General features: G+C 33.7%; 1 protein-coding gene across 5 annotated transcripts in view; it reads left to right on the forward strand.

Moving 5' to 3' along the window:
- The window catches only part of STARD13 (StAR related lipid transfer domain containing 13), a 624,823-nt gene that overhangs the window by 84,650 nt on the left and 513,280 nt on the right, over positions 1 to 26,893 (forward strand). For all 5 annotated transcript variants that reach the window (XM_074216050.1, XM_074216052.1, XM_074216053.1 and 2 more), the window contains exon 3: positions 3,010 to 3,150. In XM_074216050.1, the coding sequence (XP_074072151.1) occupies positions 3,010 to 3,150 (141 nt within the window). The remainder of the gene's footprint in view (positions 1 to 3,009; positions 3,151 to 26,893) is intronic.

Genomic DNA, 26,893 nt, shown 5'->3' on the forward strand with positions numbered 1-26,893 from the left:
ATCTGGATCCTACCCTGAGATATATTCCCCTTCTTTTCTCATTTGCTACTGTACTATTGGCAGAGAACTTTAATGCCAACACAATCCTCTCTCCTCTTCCCCTAACTTCATCTAAGTTTTGCTCATTGATTGTAGTTTCCTAGTTGGGTCCACATCCCTCCATCTGCATTGCCATTTGCCATAAGTTCAAACTCCCTTCACTCTTTAGTTTTTTACACAATTTTCCATAATTGTCAAAAAACTTGACAAAGCTTTTCAGTTGGGCTTGCCCCAAGGTAAAGGACTATACCTAGGTCTCTCTTCTTTCCTCTCAACTCTCCTATTCTTGCTACACAGAAGTGGTAAGACAGAGAAAGGAGGTGTATATATCAATAATTATGCACAAACTGTGGTATTTTGTGGTTTATAAAAACCTTATATACATTATCTTGTAACCTTGGAATGAAAGTAGTATACATATACTTCCTTATTATGTGAGTACTCTCCCATACTCACAGAGTGGATTCCCAAAATTAGGATATCTCAGGTTTACAGTATTCCTTGGGCCTACATCCATTAAAGCTATGGCTCACACAAGCTCACATAGCCATAGGAAAAAAAATAGTTCAAAGTAAAATTATTTAAGGAGATGATATAAATTTATTGATGTTTAAAATAAGCTTTATATATTTTTTACATCTTATAAAAAAACTTTCAATACACTCTTCTTTGGCTGTAATTGCTTGTTTTACATGATTTGGCACTGAGATATTTACTCTTTAATTATTCATCCTGAAACTACATATCACATTGCATATTAAACATTTCTTTGATGAACAGTCCCTTTTCCCAAGAATTTCTTTAATTAACAGTCCCTTTTGGCTTATGAGTCAGTTCTCAGCCTACCAAACATCATGTTCATCTTTATCATTTGGATAAATTTCTTAACTTTTCATAACGGGCTATGAGGTATGAGATTGTATTGTATTGACTTTAATTCCCACTATATACTTCAAATATTGTCCCTTTTGAGCTTTTGTCTATATGTTTGTTTGCCTCACCTGAAATTGCTTCCCCTTTCCCACTTCTTCCCTATTAGACCAGTCATATCACAATCATTCTTCAAAATCCAAATTGAGTCTTATTTCCTTCATGAAACATTTTTAGTGTACACTTTGAATCCATCTCTTAATGGCATAATTATCTTACAATTTATTACTTAATTGTGATCTTTCTGTTTCACTTGCTAAATTTATCCCCCCCCCCCCAAAGAAACTACAAGCTTCTTAACAGATGAAGGGGTCCTTCTAGTGGAGATGGCTGTGGATTTGGAGTCAGGAAAACCTGGGTTCATATTCCCTCCCTGACAATATGTGACCATAGGTAAATCACTTCACTTCTCTGAAAGCCTAAGTTTCCTCACCTGCCAAAGTGGAGATAATGAGTTATAGTACCATAAGAGTATGTATGTAAAGTACTTTCAAAATCTTTAAGTACTCTGTAAGAGCAGTTATCATTATTATTATTTTAATTATAAGTATGGTGGTAGGTAGAGGTAATGATATAAATAAATATTCAAAACAAATTATCATAAGACTTTCCTTAATGGTAGAGATTAATTACTCAATAGTTCAAGTCTGCTTAAGGGATAAAGCTAGAAGATGAGAGACGATATTTTGACTTCCAACTTCAAGGGAGAAGACACATATTGTTCCAAATTCTCTTCAAAGCAAGAGCCCTAAAGAGAGAGAATCTTTGGGAAAAGAAGAGCCACACCTCAAACATTTCCCTGACTCCATAGTCTGTATTACCTTTCAGGCCCCTCTCCCTAAAGAAAATCTAGAACAATACTGAAGGCAGAAATTGTATCTCTACAATGCCTTGTTTATTGTGAGACACATAGTAGGTACTTAATAAACAGTGCAAGATTAATTAACCCCTCCCAGACTCACTAAAAACTCATTATTAACTGGTAATATTTGATTTCTAAAAATTCCTAAGAATAAGTATGTGTACCATTTGTTCACAAGAATTAAAAATATTATGTGAAACACCACCCAAAATAAATGTGAAAAGATACTTTCAAAAAATATCCAAAATACTGTCAACTCCTCAGAGAGTTAGAAGAGAGCATCTTTGCTTTTCTAGCTGTGTCCTTCTTAGCTTCATTATATTCAATGTGATTTATATTAATATGTTTAAGGTCATATTTTGGGGACTACCAGAAGTGGTATAGCTGACAACTGAATGCATACTTATCCACTTTGCAAATGTAAATTAAGGTCTTGTGCATGCAAAAGTCATGAGCACTTTGAAATGTCAACTATTCCTTATGTAAAATGATATATTTAGCTTACTCAGATGTCATGATTTTGAAGTTGCAAGACACAACCAAAACCATTCACGGAAATAACTCTTACATGAAGTTTTGGAATGCTCTGGAGTGTATATAACATATGTTTAGTGAAAGAGAATTCAGCTGACTTAAACTTATACATAATTTTAAGGAAGAGATGATAATATAAATAGCTTCATGAGATGTGGGACCTGGATCCTGTATTTCTTGCTTTGGCAGCATTTCTTCTGACTTTCATAGGGGTTACATACCTATGAAGTAAGGAAGTATACAGGAAAGCCAAATTGTATGCTTTATTAGGATGAGAAGATGGCTTTCAACAAATGTAGCCAGAGGAGAAGGATAATTTTGAAACCAAGACTCATACAATATTCATCTTAGAGATTGCTTTTTTGTGGAAAATCAATATTGTTATGATATAATAATGCATCCACAGATATTGTAGAGCTAGGAATACATCATAGTTTCATATTTTGACCTAATAAAATCAAGCAATTTCTTAGTTCAAAAAAAAGCAAACAGAAAAATGTTACTTGGTGCAATGAAGGTCTTTGGTTTTTGATTCAATGTATTCTTTCTCTCTCTTCCAGAAATGAATTTAAAAACTTTAACTTTACAGTAGAGTTAATTTTTAGATTTCATTTATTATTTCTGGTCTTTCTTGCTTCTTCTAGATACAACCCAAGGGCTCAGAGTGGTCAGAGTCTATGGCCTGTGTCATGAAGAAGTTAGAGCAACTAAATTTAGATATTGAAGAAGCTCTTAGTACTGGATCTTCCCCTTCTCATACTCCTTCTGGGAGGCGAAAGCAACAGGTAAAATTCTTTTGATTTTATTAAATTTAGTCTGTTCAGTTCAATTCAACAAAAATAAATAAATACTACATATAAGGCATTGCCCCAAAGGGTGCTAGAACCATAAAAATGAAAAATGACATAGTCACTGTCCTCAAAAAAGCTTATAGTCTAATAATTGTTGCATGATAAATGTAAATCACCTCAGAAAGTGTACTTTAATTTGGGTTAGGATCTTATGTATTCTGTACTTTTAGAATGAAAAAGAAATTGAGAAATGCATGCTTGGGTTTTGTAGTGGAAAATGTGTTGAATGAGAAAACATCTTAGAATTTTTCAGACATACCCAGTGGCAAGTAATGTCTTCTTTTGGGAGGGGGTGATAAAGCAAAATAGGTAAAATATTTGCTGTTCTTTGAAGAATTAGGATCCAGAAAGGTTTTTTTTTTTAAGTTGAATGAGTCTCCAAAATATTTTATTGAATATGCTTTAAAATCTCACAATGCAGTTTTTTCCACTGAAATGCAGTATCGGCTTCTTTGCAAAGAAGGGGGGATAGGGTAAAGGAAGCTTCAGGCCTTAAAACCAGAACAGTTTTTTAACTTAATTCATGAAATCTTTGGAGAAACCCAGTGGTATGTAATTTGTACCTAGGGTTATGAAAATTCAACAGGGAATGAAAAGATTTTGACAACATTATTCCATAAAGCCACAGGATGAAGATTTTATAATATGGTACTAAAGCAAACATTTTAAAGCACCTATTGTGTGAAATAGGATACCAAATGTGGAGAGGTTCAAGATGCAATGAAAGGTTAGATCAAATATAGTCTCTGTCCTTGAGGAGCAGAAGGAAACACAGAGATGATTCAAGTATAGTAAAAGTGAAAATTGAGAAATATAGGAATTAAATCAATAGGAATTTATAATTTGTTTATTTCAGAGTAGAGGGAGTGAGAGAAGTCAAAGATTCAATTTGACAATTCGGTATCCAGTATTCTGTTTCCCAGCTTCAGCTATTTTCACTGGTTGTCTTCCATGTCTAGTTTGTTCTCCCTTCTCATCTCTACCTCTTGGCTTCTTCAGCTTCCTTCAAGTCTCAGCTAAAGTCCCATCTTCTGCAAGAAATCTCTCCTGGTCCTCTTTTAAACTTAGTGCTTAAGCCCTCTGTTATTTCAATTTATCCTGTATAAATCTTGTTTCCACATAGTTTTTTGTTTTGTTTGCCCCCTCCCACAAGACTGTTAGCATCTTGAGAGCTAAACTGTTGTTTTCCCCTTTGTTTTTGTATCTGCAGGGCTTAGCACAGTGTATGGCATGTAATAGATGTTTTATTAAATGCTTGTAAACTTGACTCGAATGTGACAGCATAGACAAAAATAATGAATTTCAGTAGGTACAAACAGTTTACGGAGAAAGGTAATGAACAATGACATCAAATTTGGATATGTGGAGTTTGATGCTTAGGGTCTTTAGGCAATTGAAAATATGATAAAAAGCACAGAAGTCAACCCAGAAGACACATATTTGGCAGTCATCTACATAGAGATGGTAATTGATGTCCTTGGATTGAATGAAATTGCTAAGGGAAAATGTTTATAGAGAAAAGAAGGACAAAGACAAATATAAAATGAGATAGAGAACATTTTTATGGAGGTGGTATAGTGGCAATTATGATGGCTTTGAAGTCAAGAAACCTGGGTTCATTTCCTGGCTCTAATATTTATTAGTTGTGTGATTCCAAGGAAGTAATTTAGCTTATCTAAACTTTACTTGCCTCCTCTGTTCAATGGACATACTTACATTTTCTTGCCACATAAATAGGAAAGGGCTTTATAAATATTTTTAAAATATAAATGTTAATTATAATTGGACATATTTTCATAAAGAAAAATGATATCCATAGATTTGAGAGTTGAAAAGGACCTCAGAGCGGCTAGGTGGTACAGTGGATAGAGCACCAGCCCTGGAATCAGGAGTACCTGAATTCAAATCCAGCCTCAGACACTTAATAATAATTACCTAGCTGTGTGGCCTTGGGCAAGCCACTTAATCCCATTTGCCTTGCAAAAACCTAAAAAAAAAAAGAAAGAAAAGGACCTCAGCAGCTATCTGGTTCAAACCACACCAACATACTTTTAAGTAGTTGTCTAGTTTCTGCTTGAAGACTTCTATATGTGAGAAATCTACCATCTCTTTAAACAACCCATTTACTTTGAAGCAGTGACAATTGTTAGGAAGTTTTTCCTGCCATGGGTGGCACAGTGAATAAAGTATCAGGCCTTGAATTAGGAAAACTTGAGTTCAAATCTAGCCTTAGACTCTTTCTGGGGCCATACAGAAGAATCTTTGCTCTTCATGATTGTCTTTAAAACACTTGAACACAATCATAATGTGACCCTGGTTCTCTCCCCCAGGTTAAACATTCCCAGTTCCTTCAGCCACTTTATGCAGCATGAACTCAAGACTCCCAAGGATGTTGACATCCTAGTTGCCCTTTCCTGGACCTTCTCCATATAACTAATGTCCTTAACCAACCATGTTCCAAAATTAAAATTATTCTTTACACAAGGCCAAAGGAAAACAGAATATATTGGGACAATCATTTTTGTATTCCTAAAAGCTATATCTCTCTTAGTGAAGTTCAAAATCACATTTGTTTTTAACTGCAACATCACACTTCAATAGGAAGCTTACATTCCACTAAAATCCCCAGCTCTTTTTTAGAATAATCACTGTCTAGTAACTCATACACACTTTTTCATTATTAGAACAGTTAGAAGGAATTCAGAAAGAGGTCAAGGTATGAGTTGAATATGAAGAATTGATATCTAAAAAAATAAAATTAAGGGGTGAGAGAGGAATGTACTGAAAGGAAAAGGGAGAGATAGAGTGGAGTGAGTTATCCCACATAAAAGAGGCAAGAAAAAGTTTTATAGTGGAGAGGAAGAGACAGGACAGTGAGAAAGAGCGAACTTTACTGTCATTAGAACTGGCTTAAAGAGAGAATAACATACACAGTCTATTGGGTATAAAAATCTATCATACCCTGCAGGAAAATAGGAGGGAAAGAGAAAAGAGAAGCTGGGGTGGGGGGGTAGATAATGGAAGGGAGGGCAGCTTGTGCCAAGGGTAGTCAGAAGCAAAACACTTTTGAGGAGCGACAGGGTAAAGGGAGAAAGAGAATAGAATAAATGGGGTGGGGGAAATAAGATGGAGGGAAATACAGTTAACAGTAGTAACTTTGAAAAAATATAATGACACCCCCGAAGTTATTGAAAATGGATATATCTAATAAAAGCATGAATAAGTAAACATCCTAGAACTATCTAGCTGCATGTAATTAGGTTTGAGATCTATTTTCTCTTATTAGAGACAAGCATATTTAAGAGTACCTCTAGTATCAAGTCAAGTTTAAAAAATAGAATAGAATGTAAAATGTTACATTCCATTTCATATTCTTGCAAGTAGTCATTAAATATCATTTTTACCTCGCCTTCATTAGTATCTGACTCTGTTACATATTAAATAGCTCTCCATAGAAGCAACATGATAGAACCATTTTGAAGCTGCAATGTGGAGAGATGGGACATGCAACCAGGAAATACATTTCAGTATTCATCATAACTAAGGAGACTGCCTATGGAGCTTGCTGAGATTATGAGAGCAATTCATTCAAGACCCAGTGCCAAAGCATCAGCGAATGCCTGAATACAGGACTTAGGATTTTAAAGCAAGAAAACGAATTCCTTTTTAGGCAACTGTCAGCAGGGATCCCACTACTTCAGCATATCCACAGGAAGTCCCAGCTACCAAGAAGGAAACTACCCCTGGCCATGGCCTTAGCTGCTAGAGGAAAAGAGATATCTCATGGTCATCTCAAGAAGCTTTAATTTATAAATACTTTATTCATCCTTAGAAAGGAAGATAGAGGAGAAGTAATGCTAATGATTTCAATAAAACAAAGGTAGATGACAATTAAGTGATGATAAGAATGATGATGTTTAACCTATTTTAGGCTGGAAGAAGTCTTATTCTGGATTCTGAATTTGGAGTTTATTAACTTTACAAAATATCTTAAAAACTATATTTCAGGCTGATTGGTTTCATTTTTAATCTATATACCTTATTTTATGCATTTAACAACATAATTCTCAAGAGGGGTCCATAGACTTCTCTAGACTGCCAAAGGAGTAAATAGTACACAAAAAGGTCAAGAATCCCTATTTCAGAGCTTCATTATTGTCTGGAGGTGGAGACATTTCACAAATTGAGTTAGGCTTGGTATATTATTGAAATAACTAGATTTAGGGGCAGCTAGGTAGCATAGTGGTTAGAGCACTGACCCTGGAGTCAGGAGGATCTGAATTCAAATCCTACCTCAGACATGTAATACTTATTTAGCTGTGTGACCTTGGGCAAATCTCTTAACCCCCACTGCTTTGAAAAAAAACAAACTAAAAGAAATAATTTGATTCTTTTCTTGTTTTAAATTTGGAGTATATTTATTACAGTTCTTTTCTCTTCTTGAATTCAGTCATACTCTCATCCCTACTCTTTAGGGCTCATTTGTTTCCAGAATAAAGCAAACAAAGCAACACCATGGATGTTGCCCCCTAAACCTTGGCAGAAAGTTTATGTGTGTTTAAAGGTCAGATGAAGTACAATATATTTAAAGAAGAAAAAAGAAATATTACTAAAATATCAATTACATTTATTTTCGAACTTAATATTATGGGTATGTATGTATGCATTTGTATGTGTATGTATGCATTTTATGCATATGTATGAGGACGTTAGTTCACAATATTGTGATTTATTCTGTGTAGTATGGAAATTCCTTCCACTGATACACAACAGCTTCTTACCTTTAAATTAAAAATTCAGAGAATTGTTGAATTATAGAATGGATTATAGAGGCCACTAGTTCAATCCCTTCTATAACATACATACCTGATAAACAGTAAACTTTTTCTTGTAGATCTCCAGTACAGTGGAAACTACCACCTCTCAAGGGAGCCTGTTTCATTTTTTAGTAACTAATTATGAAAAAGGATTTTTCTTCTAATATTAAACCAGCAGTTTGCTTTGGCAACACATTACTCCTAATTCTACCTTATGGAGTCAATCCAAATAATATATCCCTTCCTCCATGCCACAGACATTCAGATATTTGAAAATAATTGTCATGTCCCTCCTAAGTTCTCTTATCATCAGTTCCTTCAATTTATCTTCATATTTCATGATCTTGAGGTCCTGTTTCACCATTCTCATTACCCTCTTCTGAATGTTCTACAGCTGAACACTTCCCAGTGCTAAATATAACACACCAGATGTAATCTGACCAGGACAAAACAGAATAGAATATCACCACTTGCATTGATACTAAACTTCTATTATTATAGCACAGGATAGCATTAACTTTGGAAAGCTGGGATATGACATTTTTAAATCACCAAGTGATGAAGTCCACTCAAACTCCCTCATCCTCTTCATACAAGTTGCATCCATATTACATCTGCTTTGTACTTTGAAATTAATATTTGAATAAAACTATTCTATATTTATTTCTATTAAATTTTTATCATATTAGATCAGTCCTGTGTTCTAGTATGTCAAAGTCATTTTGGATTCTGATTGCCATTTGGTTCTTAGGTTATTCTTCCTAGCTATGTGTCTTCTGCAAATTTAAGTATGCCATGTATGACTTTATCACTTATTGAAAAATATAATACTCTGTCAAGCATCCATAGCAAGTGACTAGATTACAGTGAAGTGAATAGACAAGAGCCAAGGATGATTCAGGTTACAAACTTTGGCTGCTTGGAGCATGTGTTAATCTCAACTGAAGTGGAGAAAGTAGGAAAAGAGGGAGATTGAAGGGGAATGATGATTATTTCAGTTTGGGAAATGTAAGGTTTAACATGCTTATGGGACATCTATAAATGGAAATGTCTGGAAAGATACATAGGTAGATTATAGTAATTAGAAGGTAGATAGTTCAGACAAGTTCAAGAAATAAATTAAAGCTAAATATATAGTTTGGGGAATTTTTGGCATAGAAGTAATAATTTAACCCATGGGAACAGATGAAATCATTAATAGAGTAGACAAAGAAAAGGACCCAAGAAAGTCCAGTCCTACTATGCTTAGTAAGTGAAATGAATGATTGATAAGTATGATAACAATGCCTTTATTCACATGACTGGAACTCCTATATCCATTTCTGTGGTTGGAAAAGGAGCACTCAGATAGTTAGTAGAGGAAATAGGAGAGACCATAGTCTTGGGAGTTAATTAGGGGAAAAATATATTCAGGCTGAGAAGATCAATGGTCAAAAAATATAGAAAAAAACAGCATTTTTTTATTTGTTGCCTTCAAAAAGATATACAAGGTAAGTACCAAGAAAATAATATTGAGAAGATGAAATCAATTATTAATGTGAATGATGGAAAATTCTGGTAAATTAATGTAATGAAATAGAATAATGCAATTAAGATTGACAAGTGTAAAATGGAAAAAATGTGGAAAGGGTTTTTTTTTGGAATAAGGCAAAGGAGAACAATGCAAACAAAAGAATGGAGTATATACTATCTATTGCTATATAAAAAGAAGACTGATAAAATAACTCTGAGGTGCCATGTCACACCTATCAGATTGGTCAATATGAGAGAAAAGCAAATGATAAATCTTGGAGGGAATGTGAGAAAACTAGGACACTAAGGCATTGTTGGTAGAGTTGGTGGAACTAATCTCATCTTTCTAGAGAGCACTTTGAAACTATGTCCAAAGGGCAATAGAATTGTGTATAACCTTTGATCCAGCAATGCCATTACAATACCATAGAGATCATAAAAAAGGAAAAGGACACACCTATATATAGCAATTCTTTTTGTGGTGGCAAAGAATTGGAAATTGAGGGAATGTCCATTACTTGGGGAATAACTGAACAAATTGTGACATATAAATATAATGGAATATTATTGCTCTAAAAATTGAGCAGGCAGATTTCAGTAAAATCTGGCAAGACTTGGGGTGGGTAGGTGGCACAGTGGATAGAGCACTGGCCCTGGAGTCAGGAGTACCTGAGTTCAAATCCGGCCTCAGACACTTAATAATTGCCTAGCTGTGTGGCCTTGGGCAAGCCACTTAACCCCATTGCCTTGCAAAAAAAAAACTAAAAAAAAAAATCTAGCAAGACTTACATGTACTCATGCTGAGTGAAGTGAGCAGCACCAAGAGAATATTATATACTTTAACAACAACATTGTATGACAGTCAACTATGATGAACTTGGAACTCAGCAATATAGTGATCAAGACAATTTTAAAAGACCTACAATGGAAAGTACTGATCACATTCAGAAAAGGAAGTAGGGAATCTGAATGCAGTTCAAAGCATACTATCTTTACCCTTCTAATATATATTTTTTTGCTTTTCCCTTCTCATGTTTTTTTTTTCCTTTTTGTTCTGATTCTTCTTTCATAGTGTTACTAATATGGAAATATGTGTAACATGATTTTCATATGTTTAACTATATCAGATTACTTGCTATCCTAGGGAGGGAAAGGGGAAAGGTGGGAGGGAGAAAACTTTACAGAAATGAATATTGATAATTATTTCTACATATAATTGAAAAAATAAATTCTAAAAATACTAGATACAATGTTGGAGGGGGGCATGAAAAGTCAAACATGCAATTATATTATTAATAGAACTACTAATTGGTTCAATCATTCTGGACAGCAGTTTGTAATTATGCTATTAAAAAACTGACTCAAAAGTTAAAATAAAGAAAAATTGAATGGAAATGAATGTACACACAAAGAAACTTGATAGAGACTTTCATGAAATGAGAAACTATTATGATGTTAATGTATTAAAATTCATTTCTTTAAAATCCAATATTTGGAACCCAAAATTGTTTTAATTAAATTTTATTTACACCTTTTATTATTCAAACTAAAATTTTTTCCTGATATTCTGAGTTCCATACCTTTCTCTTTTGAACTTTCTTTTATAATAAAAGAAAATGGAAAAGCAAAACCAATGGACAATAGGAGAGTATTGAATAGCCAATGCAACATTAAATATTCATGCCCTCTCTGCTACCTTTCACACACATTTTTTTCTAAAATAATAAACTTTTTCTTTTTGCATGAATTTATAGTCTATTCTTTCCATTCCTCCATCAAACAATTTTGAAAAAAAGTCACTTTATCATAAACATGCTTAGTTGAGCAAAACAAAATTTCCACATTGACAACACCCGAAAATGCATATAACTTTCTCCAATTCATGTTCTTCTCATCTTTGGCATAGGTAAGTAATGTGTTTCATCTTCAGTATTCTGGACTTGTTTATTATTTCAGTGATAAGTCTTTCAAAGTTGTTTTTCTTGACAATGTTGTTTTTATTCTTTAACTTGTTATCCTGGTTTTATGCAGTTCAATCTACATCAGTTCATAAAAACCTTCCAAGGTTCATCTGAAATTGTCTCGTTCACATTAAATAGAACACAGTAATATTCTAATTCATTGAAATACCATAATTTATATAGCCATTCTCCAACAGGAAGATATCTTAGTTTGAAAATTTTGGTTACTAAAAAGAACTGCTATACCTATTTTCGCACAGATGGTTTCTTTTCTTCTTTCTTTCATCTTTTTTGGGATATTAGTCTAATAGTGGCATCATGGCAACAATTCATACACAGTTTAGTGACTTTGAAGGCATAATTCCAAATTATGAAATTTCTATAATGGTTAGACTAGACCAGTTCACAGCTACTAACAGTACACTAGTATGCCTATTTTCCTGACAACCCTCCAACATGTTCTTTTTCTGTTTTGTTGTCTGTGGCAGTCCAATGAGTTTGAGGTAAAATTTCAAAATTAATTTTCATTTCTCTAATTAATAGTTATATAGATAATTTTATTTTGTTTTTGATGACTTGTATTTCTTTCTTTGAAAATTGCTTGTTCATATCTTTTGCCATTTATCTATTGGGGAATAGCTCTTAGCTTCATAAATTTGAATTGGTTTCATAAATAATATGAGACCTTCCAGTTTCACTTCTAATTTTAACTATATTAGCTATTCCCCCCAAATGGACTCCCTGTTTATTCTGTTTTTTGCTACCACAAAAAATTGTTGCAATAAATATTTTGTTGTTTATATGATCTTTTTTATTTCTTTTGATTTCCTTGGAACATAGACTTAGTAGTTACTGAATCAAAGTGTATGAATAGTTTAATGACTTTTCTTTCAGATTTCCACATTACTTTCCAGAATAATTTGGCCAATTCTCAGATTCAGTTCTATTATATTAGTTTTTCTGTCTTCCATAGCTTTTCCAACAAAAGAAAACACTAGTGAACAAAATGTTAGTTAAAACTGAAAAGAATCAGTAGGACAGGGGCAAAGATGCCTTGCCATTCTGTTTGTGGTTCTTTTCCTTCCTTACCTCTTACTTTCACTCTATGATTTCCTTAAGAAACCTCTGGAGAAGGCACTGCTTTATGGGAAAACAGTAGAGAGATGCTGGGCCAGATTAAGATTAGGAAATAGGGGAGGCCTGCCTCTGACTATTACTGACTTTAAACATACCACAAAAATCTCTAGAGCTTCACTTTCATCATGTGCAAATTTTGGATCGTAAGGGTTGTAATTCTTGACTCACAGAATGTGAGTGTATAAAGATACCAGTCAGGTTTGTCTATGTCTATAATTTCAGAAAAGTTTGATATGTTGTTGCTTTCAAATATTATCCTTAATATGGGAGATAATCTGAATCAGATTCTTAGACTGGGCTTTTGTTCTTGACTTAATTTCCCATGACCTAACTAAATGAAGAATAATTGGCATAGTTCATTTGCTCAAGGTGCATTTATTAAGTATATATATATGTGCCAGTAATTGTTCTGTGCCAGGGATACAAAAGTGCCCAACTTTACTAATTATTCAACCTCAATAGATAAAAGAAAGAAGCATACTCACTAAGCCTGATAAGGCGATAGAAAGTATATTCCAAAATATGGACTTACCACTTTCTCTCAACATCACCATTATTTCTTCCTTAGCAACCAGTTCTCTTATTCAAGTCATATGCAGATTTAAAAGAATCCATTCCATTACTTCCTTTACTATTACTTTTCATTTTGAAAAATGAAAGAAACAGCAATGGAGTTTTCTGTGTACTGCATCCTGAGACTGGAAGTAGCCCTGGCTCAGGGACCAAAGGGAATGTGATTTGATGTCCAGAAGATTTCAGTTTAAATTGTGTCTCAAACATTTACTACCCATGTGATTCTAGACAAGTCATTTAAGTATTCTCACTTCTAGCTTCCTCATCTACAAAACTGGATTATAATAGCGTCTACTTTAAATGATGTAGTGAGGACCAAACAAAATCATATGTGCAAAAAATTTTGTAAACTTTAAATTATGTATAAATTTACTTATTATTACTTCTAATAATTATTATTTTTATAATTATTGTCATCAATAGCCATTTTCACTTCCATAGTACTCCAGCATTCCTATCCACACAGAAGTTATATTTACCTGAGATATCTAAGTACAAGAAGTGATGCACAGATTAGATTGTGAGCTCCTTGAGGGTGGAGACTGTCTTTTTCTTTGTCTCCTCATTACTTAGTATAGTGCTTAGAAACATAGTAGATAGTGCTTAATAAATATTTGTTGACTGATTGATGCAATTCTTGTTGGTTTATGTAATATTAGTCTTTTATTAAAGTTCTGTTGAGGCATCATGGGAAAAGAGAGAAAAGAGTAGAACTTTGGTCGTGGCAAGGTAGTACAACTATGGTCCTCTGGATTCATGGAGGTTCATCCCTTTTCTAAACAGAACTGTTCTGCCAAAAGCTATCCCTTGGGGAATAGCATGTGGATCATTTATTTCACCTCATGGCCTCTTGTGTGTCTATAATACAGGTGACAAGAAGCATCAAAATCTGTGCAAAGTTATCCTTATTTATGCATAATTTGTGATAACTCTGTACCTTCATGTTCAGTGACACTTATGAATATTACACACAGAGGACCCATTAAACATCTGGGGCTATACAAGATAGCTGTTATTTTTCACACCACATGGAGATGGATACTGAAAAAGAAAGGAAGATAATGCTGATTCACAAGATTCAACTAAAATCAAAAGATGAAAAGAAGAGCCCTGGTGTGAGGATGCTCCTTGAAGAGGGCTTGGGTTCTCAAACAGTCATGTGTCAAGCTTATGTGGATAAAAGGGATTCCAGTTATACTCCCAAAGCATGTATCTGGGACAAGTTAGTATTTCTAGAATACATTTTGGTGAATTCAATTGGTATCAATAAATACTGTCAAAAGCTAAAGACCTTATAGTCATATGTAGAACTCTGTATATTCTGTATGAATTAATTCAAGACCTTCAGGGATAGAAAGGTAGATTTGGCAATGGAATAGATGGTTAAAAATGGTATTTTAATAATTTTAGATTTGGGGACCATGCCTTAAAATACATGAATGACAGGTTCTTGTACAAGGAAAGAGTAGATTTAGTAAGGACCAGTAAATTATACTTGCCTGAATACTGTTTTGATATGTAGTAGGAAAGGCAATAAAACAGTGAAGGCAAGAAGAGAGCATATGTGGTTATTTATAACAGGGGAATAGCTTCTACTTTACCATATAGCTCTTCCCTAAAAAGAATACTATAGATGTGGTCTGATTAAACAGAGTCCAGAAGGACTGGTATGTTAATTCTTTGTGTTTTATTAATAAATCATAATTTTACATGAGCATTTTTGCTTCTAGTCATACTGTTGACTTGTACTTACAGTCTACTAAAACCTCCAAATATTTTTCTCATGAACTATTGATTAACCATGTCTTGTTGGGATTATTGACTAAGTATGTTATGGCAGATCACAACTAAGCCTGTACAAATTGCCCGAGTTTGAACAAGTTTTATGACATAGAAATTCAAGAGGGAAGTGTTGAAGGGTAGAGAAGGTTACAAGGAATTTGAGATTTAGGGAATACTTCTGACCTTTAGTTTTCTGTCACAGAGGCAGATATAACAGAAAGATTTTTTTTCTTGTTGTTCATGGATAATGGAAGTTTTTGCACTGCTCAGATGGCCCTCTGCATCTCTCTGACCCCATTAAAAATACCCACTTAGTAAGCTTTTCACCTTCTCAGACTTTCCTCTTTGCAGAAAAAAAATGCAAAGGAAGATCTTGGCACTCAACTGCACCAGAAACAGGAACATAACTAAAACTCCCAACACATATTCTGGCTCCATATATGATATTTCTTCCCTTATAAGCTCAATAAATTTTCTTTATTTGAGTTGAGTGAGTCTTTTATATTACCTCAGTACTTGAGGTTAAGACATTTTCCATCAGTCGCTCATTATAATATGTATTTGTGAAATTGATTTTAAAAAACTGTAGAATTTTATGATTGTCTCTATAGAATTTTATCTTTTCTTCTTTCCATAGTTTTAGTCTATTAAAATATTTTTGGATCCTGACTTTATTTTCCATAATAGCTATCCCTCCCAGGTTTATATCATTTACAAATTTGATAAGGATAATACCTATATCTTTTTCTATGCCATTGTTAAAAAAATTTAATCATTATCATTCTTTGAAATGAAGGGCAATATTAAAATTAATGGCCTCGGACACCATGTAAAATTCTAGATAATGGGTCATCTTAATGGAGGAAATAATCAGAAGAATGTACTTTGTGATGAATATAATTTCAATGGAAGGGCATAGCTTATTGAAAAAGAACAAATAGATAAAAGGGGGAGAGGCAACATCGTATATCAAGAACATGCATGCACAAGAAACATGCACTGCACTGGGGAAGTATAGTAGAGAATATTTGGGTAAAAACAAATAGAGAGAGAAACAGAAGCTATATTGTGGTGTGCTTAAAGACATTCTTGTCAGAAGGAATAAAAAAAAGATGAATATAAAAGAGATTCTAAATGAGACCTAAGGGCAGGAGTTAGTAATAATGGAGGAATTGAAATATCTAGATATCCAGCAGAGCTCTCCAAAAGCAAAGAAAAAATAAACTTTTATAAATTCTTGAGGCTTTATACTGACTCATGATTTGAGAAAGGATTGAGAGTATGAGGGTAAGAGTGTCTGTGTGTGTGTATGTGTGTGTGTGTGTGTGTGTGTGTGTGTGTGTATGTGTGTGTGTGTGAATTATCATTGCCTTCTCCTGTCAGAACCTTCTTCAATTCAAATAATATTCCTGACCTTCTGACTTGGGTCCTAAACCTGGTGTTGAGGGGGTAGGAGTAGGTAACCATAGCTCACTTTAAGTTTAGCTGCATTCTTAATCATTATCTCTACCAATTTCTCAAGTCCTGATAATAAATGAAATGCAGATTTAGTCTCTGATTTCTAAGATATAAATGATCACAATAAAAATTTAACAATTTTTCTCCATTCAATCTGGCATTAGCCCATTATGCCTGTTTCTGCCTCCTATGAGGCAGTCTTCTTTGAGTTTCACTATCTGCCAGGAGGGTAAACCTCAAGATTAGACCTCAAGCAATCCAACCTCATGCTTAGATCCTTCTCCAAACTTAATTCTGCCTAGATTCACTCTTCAATAATGATCCTATACCAGTAATCCTGAACCCTTGTCTATCAATGTACAAATTCCATTCCCCAATCCCATTTACCCACTCCCTCATCCTCATCCATCTCAATTCTAATGCCCACCAGTATTCTACTTCAGATATGTCCATCCCTTCCTCTGTACCCTGTGGAATTCCTATTCCACAATTTATTATTGTTCTTCTTGCCCTTCATAATCAAAGAAGACCATGACATCAAATGAATGATGCCATAACATGCACAATATGTTTATTATAGTAAGGGAAATGTTGTGCAAAAACATCCTTCTCACTGCATATTCCAGAACTGTTTTTGCCCCATGACTTGATTTGATAGGAAACAGGACTTTTGGTGATGGTCTGATTGCTGTGGGAATTCTTGGTCTTTTTGAATATGGTCCCATCTTATGTCAGCAAAGCATCATGGTGCTCCAGCAATGCTTTTGTTACAAAAGTGTTTCTATTCATTGAAAAAGTTGAATTTTAAGGGGCAGTTAGGTGTCACAGTGGATAGAGCACTGGCCCTGGAGTCAGGAGGACCTCAGTTCAAATGTGGCCTCAGACACTTAATAATTACCTAGCTGTGTGGCCTTGGGCAAATCACTTAACCCCATTTGCCTTGCAAAAACCTAAAAAAAGTTGAATTTTAAAAGATTTAAAATAACTTTTTTAAAAAAAATAGCACCTCCATTCCCTCTCATCTCAATCTTTGAAACCATTTACAATCTAGCTTCTGACTTCTTCATTCAACTGAAACTGTTTTCTCCAAAGTAACTAATTTTCTTTTAATTGCCAAATTAATGGCCTTTTCTCAATCCTGATTCTTCTTGACATCTCTGCAGCATTTGACCCAGTCTATCACATTCTGGATACTCTTTTCCCCTCCAGGGAAACTGTCCTCCCCTCCTTCCCATTTGGCCATTCCTTGGTATTCTTTACCTGGTTTTTCATCTATATCACACTAAATAAACAGTGATATTCCTTAAGGTTCTGTCTTGGGTCCTTTTCTTTTTTAAACTCTATTCTCTCCCCCTTAGTAATCCCATTAACTTTGATGAGTTCAGTTATTATTTCTATGTGGCTGATTCCTAGATCTACATGTCCAATCCTAGTTTCCATCTAGAGTGGCCATCCTGTACACCAACCACCTTTTGGAAATCTGAAACATGATATCTCATTAAATTCAAAATATTCAAAATAGAACTCAGGATTTTCCACTCTTATTAACTTGTTATTCATTCACATCTCAATTTCCCTTCTCTCTACTCACAAAGCTAGTACCATGGTATAGACCCTTCTTACTTGGACTATGGAAATAATTTTCCAGATAGTCTCCACTGCCTTAAGTCTCTTCCCTGCCTCTTTAATCCATCCACCTCTATACTGCTATAGAGATTTTTCTAAAATGTCAAACCCCCCCCCATCTCCATTCCCACTCACCCCCTGCCCTTTGCAAACTAATGGTTTTCAGTTACCTCCAGGATCAAATTAAATGGCCTCTATTTTGTTGTTGTTTGCATTTAAAACTATCACCTGATCTCTTCCTACTTTTGCAATTGCATTATATTTTACTTCCATCTATATATTCTACAATCTAGTTCTGCTAATCAACTTGCTTCTTCACACACTTTTTTACCCTCTCTTCATATCTTCACAATGACTGTTCTTCATTCCTAGAATGTGCATACTCATTACCTCCCCTCTTACATTTTCAAGGGAAGCTAGGTGGTACAGTGGATAGAGCACTGACCTTGTAGTCAGAAGAACAGGAGTTCGAATCCAACCTCAGATACTTGCCACTTACTAGTCCTGTGTTCTTGGGCAAGTTACTTAACCCTGATTGCCTCACATCCAAGGCCATCTCCAGTTGTCCTGATTCATATCTGGTCTCCGGACCCAGATGACTCTGAAGGAGATTCTGACTATTGCCATTCAGCAATAGTCAAGGGATGTCAACAAAGGATTCTCACAAAAAGAATTGCAGCTATTAACAACCACATGTTAAGTTGCTCTAAATCACTGGGAAGGAAAAGGATACAAATCAAAATAATTCTTAACAGTTACCTTATCCCCACTCACCTTTACATACTCTGATGACTTAGCACAAGCCCCTTCATTCAAATACAATTCATGTACTTGTCATGGTATCACCTCCCTAGTGTCTTCTTTGAGAATGAAGGACAATAATCATCAGATTTCCTGATTTCCTTCAAGACCCAGATTAAATCTTACCTTCTATATGAGTCCTTTTCTTATTTTTCCAGCTAATGGTGTTATCCCTTCTGTGATTGCCTTCTATCTATTCTATGTATATCTTATATATTCCTAATTATTTACATTTTATTTCCCCCATTAGAATATGAGCCCCTTGAGAGGAGGGACATTTTTTGCTTCTCTTTTTTTGGTGCATTTATGTGCTTAGCACAGTGCCTGGTGAACAGTGGATGATTAAGAAATGTTTCTTGGCTGACTTAACTATTCCAGCAGCAAAATAACAACAAAAAAGCAGATTCATTTCATTTAATACACTGACTAGGTTGTGAGATTTGATGAAAGAAAAAGTGAAAAGAAAAAGTCTCTCTAATAAAAACATTACTTTCTTATAGCATCAAGTCTACAGTGTCCTCTTTATTAAATTAGGCCATTTGTTCATTTCTCAACTAACTTATTGATCTTTCTGTAATGCTCAGTTTATTTTGTAGCCATTAATGATAGTTTCCTTCTTCCCCATAATTCTGAAAACAAACTCTTCTCTGTCAGGGAAAGAATTAAGCACAACAAGAAATAGAATTTCCTAAGCCAAGTTATTGCTTGATTCTAGAAATAAGCTTTAGGTTTTTAATTTAGCATATTATGTACCTTAGTTGATCTAAGTTATAACAAAATTGAGGGTAGCAAATGGCAACTCATCATAATGATGATGGGCTTCCCTTTCCCAGTGCCCTCACTCACTGGAGAACTTCGAGTGAATCAAACATTATCATCATGGTCATACCTTTAGATTAAGGTAATAGTAATCTAAAAATCTCTTTTAAACTGTAATTATTTTACCTTAACTCATGGACACTCTTTTATCCAATAATACTAATGTGCTTACAGACTTTTTAAATTAGCATAGATGAATGAAATCTTGTAAAATATGACAATGCCATTCAGTAATAGTCAGAGGACATCAACAAAGGATTCTCACAATAACAATTGCAAACTATTAACAACCATGTGAAAACCTGCTCTAAATCACTAGTAAGGAAAAAACTGCAAATCAAAATAATTATTTGCAGTTACATTATATCCAGCCAGCTGGTGAAGATAATAAAAAGCAGAAATAATCTAAGTAGAAGGGTCTTCAGAATAATTGATATATTGATTCCTGGTTGAAGGAAATGTAAACTGGTCAAGTAATTCCAGAAAACATTTTGGAATTCTCTTTTTAAGAAATGTGATTAAAATACCACATCTTTCACATAGAGATCTCACTTCTTGGTATATAACCCCAGAAAGTTCAGAGACAGAAAGAAAGGTCCTATGTACACAAAAATATTCATAGCATCCCTTTTATTAGTAACTAAGAACAGAACAAAATAGGTTCCTCTCCCTTGGGAGTAGCTAATCAAACTATGTCACCAGAAGAAAATATAAATAATTAGAGGAGAAAGGGAAATTTCATATGAACTTATGCAATGTGAAGCCATACCAAGAAAGTAATATTTATATTGTATATGTGTATATATATATATATATATATATATGTATTATGTATGTATCACAAATGGAAAGAACACAAAAATGAAATCAAATTCTATATAATTATAATAAAATTGACTTTGAGAAGGGATGGAAAAAATGAGCCTCCATCTCTTTTTTGCAAAGGTGAAGGACTAAAGAGTGGAATATCCTGATATGCTTCCTTGATATCTTGGTTGATTTTTCCAAATTGCTTCTGTTTTCTTTCTTTTATAATTATTTATTAAACAGAATAGCTTTCTAGAGAGAAAAGAAAGAATATATTCAGAAATTGAAGTATAAAACATAAAAATTATTTTAAAAAATCACTGCCACCCTGCCCTTCTGATCCCCTTTTTTTGATTTAGTCAATCAATAGACATTTATTAGGTTTCCTTGATGTTCCAGACACTATGTTAAGATATGAGGGCATAAAAAAGAGGCAAAAAATGAAAAAGGAACTACAAGGCCTGACTCCTCTCAGAACCTCCACTTTAAGGAAAGAGCCCAGGCCAGTCATGGTTTCATTCCTCTCTGGGCTCCTTTATTGACTCTCTGGACTTTTTCTACACTATCTTTTATGTGTTGTCTTTGCCATTCTAGAATAAGCTCCTTGAGAGCAGAGACTGTTTTTCTGCTTGCATTTGTATTTCCAATACTCGCCACAATTTGGCAAATACACACCCCTAATATGGTTCTGGATTGGTCATGCAACAGGATATGTGTGGATGGAAGTGATTTTTAGGAAACTGGGTCTATACATGGACCTTTGGTATTCACAGTTATTATTCCATGACCTACATATAGAACATATTCTTTATAGACTTGCGGGAGATTGTCAGAGAAACTATGAATTAACTTTTAGCTAACTGAAAAGTTTAGTAAACAGTATCTACTTATGCTCCAATATGCTAGGTATTTTGAAACCTCTATTAAGATAGCTAGTCTAAATGAAGCATCAAGGAACTCAAATTGCTTGTAAAACTAGACTTCTTCCCCAAAAAGAACAAGACTGCTGAAGGAAAATATAATCTACTTATATTTGTCCAGTATAATAGATAATAAAGATATAAGAAAAGGAAACAGAATAATATAATAGAAGGGACTTGATACATTGCTGTTGACTTCTGTTGGACTTGAAATCAGAAAGCTTTAAGTCTGAATTTTGCCTTAGAAACTAGCTTTGTATCCACTTAACCTTTGAATTTTAGATAATTTGTGTGACTAGAGTTCAGGAAACATTACAGGTTCAGGGAAGGGGCAGGGTTTGCCAAAGGTGAGGGTGTATGAACTGACTTCTTATTAGATAAATATGTAGTAATTCATACTTCCCAAGGAGACAGAGCTGAAGGATAGAAGGTTGTTGATTCCCTAAGACTTATAGAAAACTTAGCAGTTCTGCCTAGCAGAGTGGTTGCCCAGACCCCCTAAGAATGAGCAAAACAGGAATGCTAGCTTTGGACCTTTCCTGAAGAATATGATCAGAGTGGGGGCTCACAGCATTACCTGGTGGTTAAACGCTGGTGTAAAATAGCAAACAACTGATATAGTGAATAGGATAATAAATCTTTTGCTGAACAAAAAAAAAATGTAGAATTCTCTTTGTGCTGTATATTTTGTGGCACTTGGATTCCATACTACAACATGGTGATTATATAGTTATTCTCTCCACTTGTATAAGCTTTCCCTTGACTTAGAAAGAGAGCTATAGCACTGCTGGAACCAAACCATTATTATCTTAGGGATCTTCTTAAAATATCATTTTTTTCTGATTTTTTTAAAAGGTGGAAAGTTCAGAGGGCAGAGTCAAGATAGCAGGAAAAAAAAATGCAAGGACTTACCTGAGCTCTCCCAAATCCCCTCTAAACAACCTTAAAATGATGCTTCAAAACAAATTCTGGAATGGCAAAATCAACAGAAGATTGGATGAAACAGTTTTCCAGCTGAAGACAACTTAGGAGGTTAGCAGGAAAGATCTGTCTCACCAGGGTGAGAGCAAAACATAGTCCAGTACAGATTGTGCTTTGTTAGCCAGCAGTAGTCCTTGGTGATGACTGCATTAGCAGCTGGGATATCCAGTGCTCTCAGTCAACTCACAGTAAGGGGAGCAGGTAGTTGTTTAAAAGATTATAGGGGAAGCTAGGTGGTGCAGGGGATAGAGCACCGGCCCTGGAGTCAGGAAGAATTGAGTTCAAATGCAGACTCAGACACATAATATCTGGCTGTATGACTTAGGCAGGTCATTTACCTCCAATGCCTTGCAACCGCCCCCCCCCCCAAAAGGAAATTACAAGTAATCCTTTACTGGCACTACAGTCACAGGAGAGTGGAGATCCTAGTCAGGGCAGAAAAGAATGCTTGTAGTTACTTATATAGTCAAGGAAAGCAATGACTTCACCTCTCCTTAGATCATACCAGAACTAAAAACTTATAAACCCCCAGAACTAGCTCTGAAAACTGCTACACAAAAAAATATGAAGCTTGAGAGAGTGGCCCCTATTCTGGGAATAGAACTTTAACATAAAATGAAATGTCAAGAAATAGGCTGAGAAAATGAGCTAACAACAAAAAAAGAACCTGACTGTAGAAAGTTATTATTGTGACAGGGAAAGTCAAAACTCAGAAGATTCAGAAGAATATAATAAAGTCAAAATAGCTACATACCAAGTTACAAAGAAAAATATAAATTTATCTTGCCTGCCCTTCCCTCTAGCCCCCCAAAGAATCCCTGGGAAATTCAAAAAGAATTTTAAAAATCAAATAAGAGATAGAGAAAAATGGGGAAAAGAAATGATAATGATGCAAGAAAATAATGAAAAAAGAATCACCCTAAAAACAAAATAAGTCAAATGGTAAAAGAGATACAAAAATCTAATGAAGTGAAAATTCCTTAAAAAGCAGAATTGACCTAATGGAAAAAGATGTATAAAAATTCACTGAAGAAAAGAATTCCTTAAAAAAGTAGAATTGGCCAAATGGAAAAGGATATACAATAGTTCTGAAGAAAAATTACTTAAAAGTTAGAATTGGGCAAGTAGAAACTAATGTCTTCATGAGACATTAATAAAACTAAGTCAAATAAAGGAAAGAAAAAAAAAGAAGAAAATAGAAACCTAATTCACTGAAAAAATAGATTGGAAAATAGATTGAGGAGAAATAATTTAAGAATTATTGTACTATTTGGAAACCACGATTAAAAAAAATTCCCAGACAGATGATCTTTCAAGAAATTATCAGGGGAAATTGCCCCAATATTCTTAAACCAAAGGGTAAAATTGAAATTGAAAAAATTTGCCAATCACCTCCTGAAAGATATCTCAAAATGAAAACTCCCCCAAATTTTATAACCAAATTCCAGAGCTCCCAGGTCAAGGAGAAAATAAGGCAAGTAGCCAAAGAAAAACAGTTTAAATATCATGGAGCCACAGTCAGTATAACGCAAGACTTAACAGCTTCCACATTAAAAAATCAGAGGATTTTAAATATGACATTTCAGAAGACAAAGGATTTAGGATTTCAACCAAGAATTACCTATCCAGAAAAAAAAAGTATAGTCCTTCAGAAGGAAAAGTGAACATTTAATTAAACAGAGAGATGTCTTTCAAGCACCTGATGAAAAGAAAATTTGACTTTCAAATACAGGACTCAAGAGAAGCATAAAAAGGTAAACAGGAAAAAGAAATATTAAGGAATTCAATAAAGTTAAACTGTTTACATTTGTACACAGGAAAATGATACTTGCAGCTCCTAAGAACATTATCATTGTTAAAGTAGTTAGAAAGAAGATAGATAGACAGAGGGCACAGGTGAGAGTTGCCTATGATGGAATAATATCTAAAAATTAAAATTATAGAGTGAGAAAGATTCACTGGAAGAAGGGGGAAGGGAGTTGTACATTGATCCAGCCATTGTGGAGAGCAGTTTGGGACTATTCCCTAAGGACTATAAGACTATTGATACCCTCTGATCCAGAAATACCACTAGTAGTACTGTAACCTGAAGAGATCCAAAGAAAAGACCTTTATTTGAAAACTGAGGACATAGCCATCAACTGGTAATTGATTGAACAACTTGTTGTATATGATTATGATAAAATACTGTTATGCTATAAAAAATGATAAGTAGAATGCTTTCAGAAAAACCAGGAAAGACGTAACATGAATTGATGTAAAATGAATCAAGCTAAATTAGAAGAACAATATACACAGTAACAGCACAATGATCAACTGAAAATAATTTAATTATCCTCAGCAATACAATGATCCAAGACAATTATGATGGACTTATGGCAAAAAATACTATTCACCACCATAGAAGGAACTGGGGGATTCTAAAAGCAAAGAGAACTTTTTAATTTTCTTCTATTTTTCTTGTTTTTTCTCGTGAATCTGTATTTTCTTTCACATGTGACTAATAATGAAATATGTTCTGCATGATTAGCATATCAAGTCATATGCTTTCTCATCGAGGGAGTAGGAATGAGAGAGAAGAGAATTTGGAAATCAAATTTTTTTAAAACAATTTTACAATTGTTTTTACATGTAATTGGGAAAAAATAAAATATTTTTCAAAATAGAAAATCTTACCTGTGCAATAATATCTATTGATAACTTAAAGAATTTTAAGTGAGATTTTCATTATAGTATTTGAGAGAAAACTGCTCACTACAGAACCTGATTATGCCTTTGGTTTACATCTCTTTTTTGTCAAGAGTTTTAAATATTTTTTTGTATTTGGAGACCTATCTGACTATACTAGGGATGATCTTATTAAACTTAAGATAAACATTTTAAATCAACAACAGTATTTTATTTACCTTTGTATTATCTATAATGCCTTGTACTTATAATGCATTTAACAAATATTTTAGTTTTTAAATGTTCTTTCATTTCTTATACATATTTATGGAGTTATTTATTTAATGTGGAAAAATTTTTTATTTTTATTTATTCATTTATCTTTATTTTTATATAATTTATATATTTTTATTTTTATATTTATATGTTATTTATATTTTTAATTTATTTCTTTAGCTTTATTTTAAGAATATTTTATTTTTCCCAGTTTCACATATTTATATTAGATTTATATTATTATGTACTTATTTATATTTTACATAATGTATAAATTCACATATAAATGTGTAATAAAATAATATAGATATATTATTTATATGAATATATAGCTTATATTCTATATTATATGTTAATTATGCACATACCAATGTATATTAATCATGTATTATTTATATATTATTCATATAATTTATTTATTTTTATTTTAAAGAATATTTTATTTTTCCCAATTTCACATAAAAACAATTTTTAACATTTACTTTTTTGAAGTTTTGATTTCCAAATTCTTTCCTCCTTCCCTCTTTCCCTTCTCTCTGAGATAGTTCATGTAAATCTCACCAGGTTTTTCTGAAATCATATGCTTGTCATTTCAAGTTAAATTTTTAAAACAAAATAAGAAGAAACTGAAAGTCAATAAAGTTCTTCACTTCTGTGTTCTAAATGTTTGTGTTAATAATATTTTGTAACGCATTGCTTCCTACAACTTAAATGAATTAATTGCAATTAGTTACTTTTGAATTTTGATGCACCCTACATTTTTCAAGGTCCAGCTCAAATATCTCCTCCTCCTCCAGGAAGTCTTTCCTGATCCTTCTTACATGAAAATGATCTCTCTCTCTCTCTCTTCTTAAATATCCCATGGAGCTTTGTCAGGTTCTCTCCTTTGCCCTAAACACATCCTAGCTATGTAAAGGGCTTTTCCAACCTTAAACATCTATGTAAATTATAACTAAAGCTACTATTATTATTGCCATGAATTATTCTTACTTGTGTGCTTTAGTATAGCATTACTGGTTGGTAGGCATTTTGAGAATTCATTCAATGTCGTTTTTAAACTTTTTCACAGCTCCTGCATAGCATAAGAATGCTTAATAAACATTACCCTTATCAATAAATATTTGTCTATTTGAATTAGCTGAAAAGAACTCTACATTTAACCTTCCAGCAAAATTTTCTTAAAACTACCTCATCATAGAATGTATACCCAGAGTACCCAAGTACTCTGGATCTGGATAACTTGAATGCTATTTGTAAGGCATGAAGTACAATTCCTACAACTTAGGAAATAATATATAAATGCTTATTCACTTACCTCCTTCCCACCCATTCACATATAAGAAAGCTGAATTTATGGGAGCCCAAGTCACACAGTTAATAAAGGTCAGAGACAGGATTCTGGATTGTGTGTCTGTTACCTGAAGACTAATCCAGCAAAGTCTTCATTGTTTACAGTTGTTCTCAATCACAGCAATTCAAGGAGGATTTTTCTAAAGTTTAGATAAGTTGTAATCTATATTGTGGAGGAAATATCCACATA

Source organism: Macrotis lagotis, chromosome 1 (genome assembly GCF_037893015.1).
Source record: "Macrotis lagotis isolate mMagLag1 chromosome 1, bilby.v1.9.chrom.fasta, whole genome shotgun sequence".
NCBI classification, from domain to species: domain Eukaryota; kingdom Metazoa; phylum Chordata; class Mammalia; order Peramelemorphia; family Peramelidae; genus Macrotis; species Macrotis lagotis.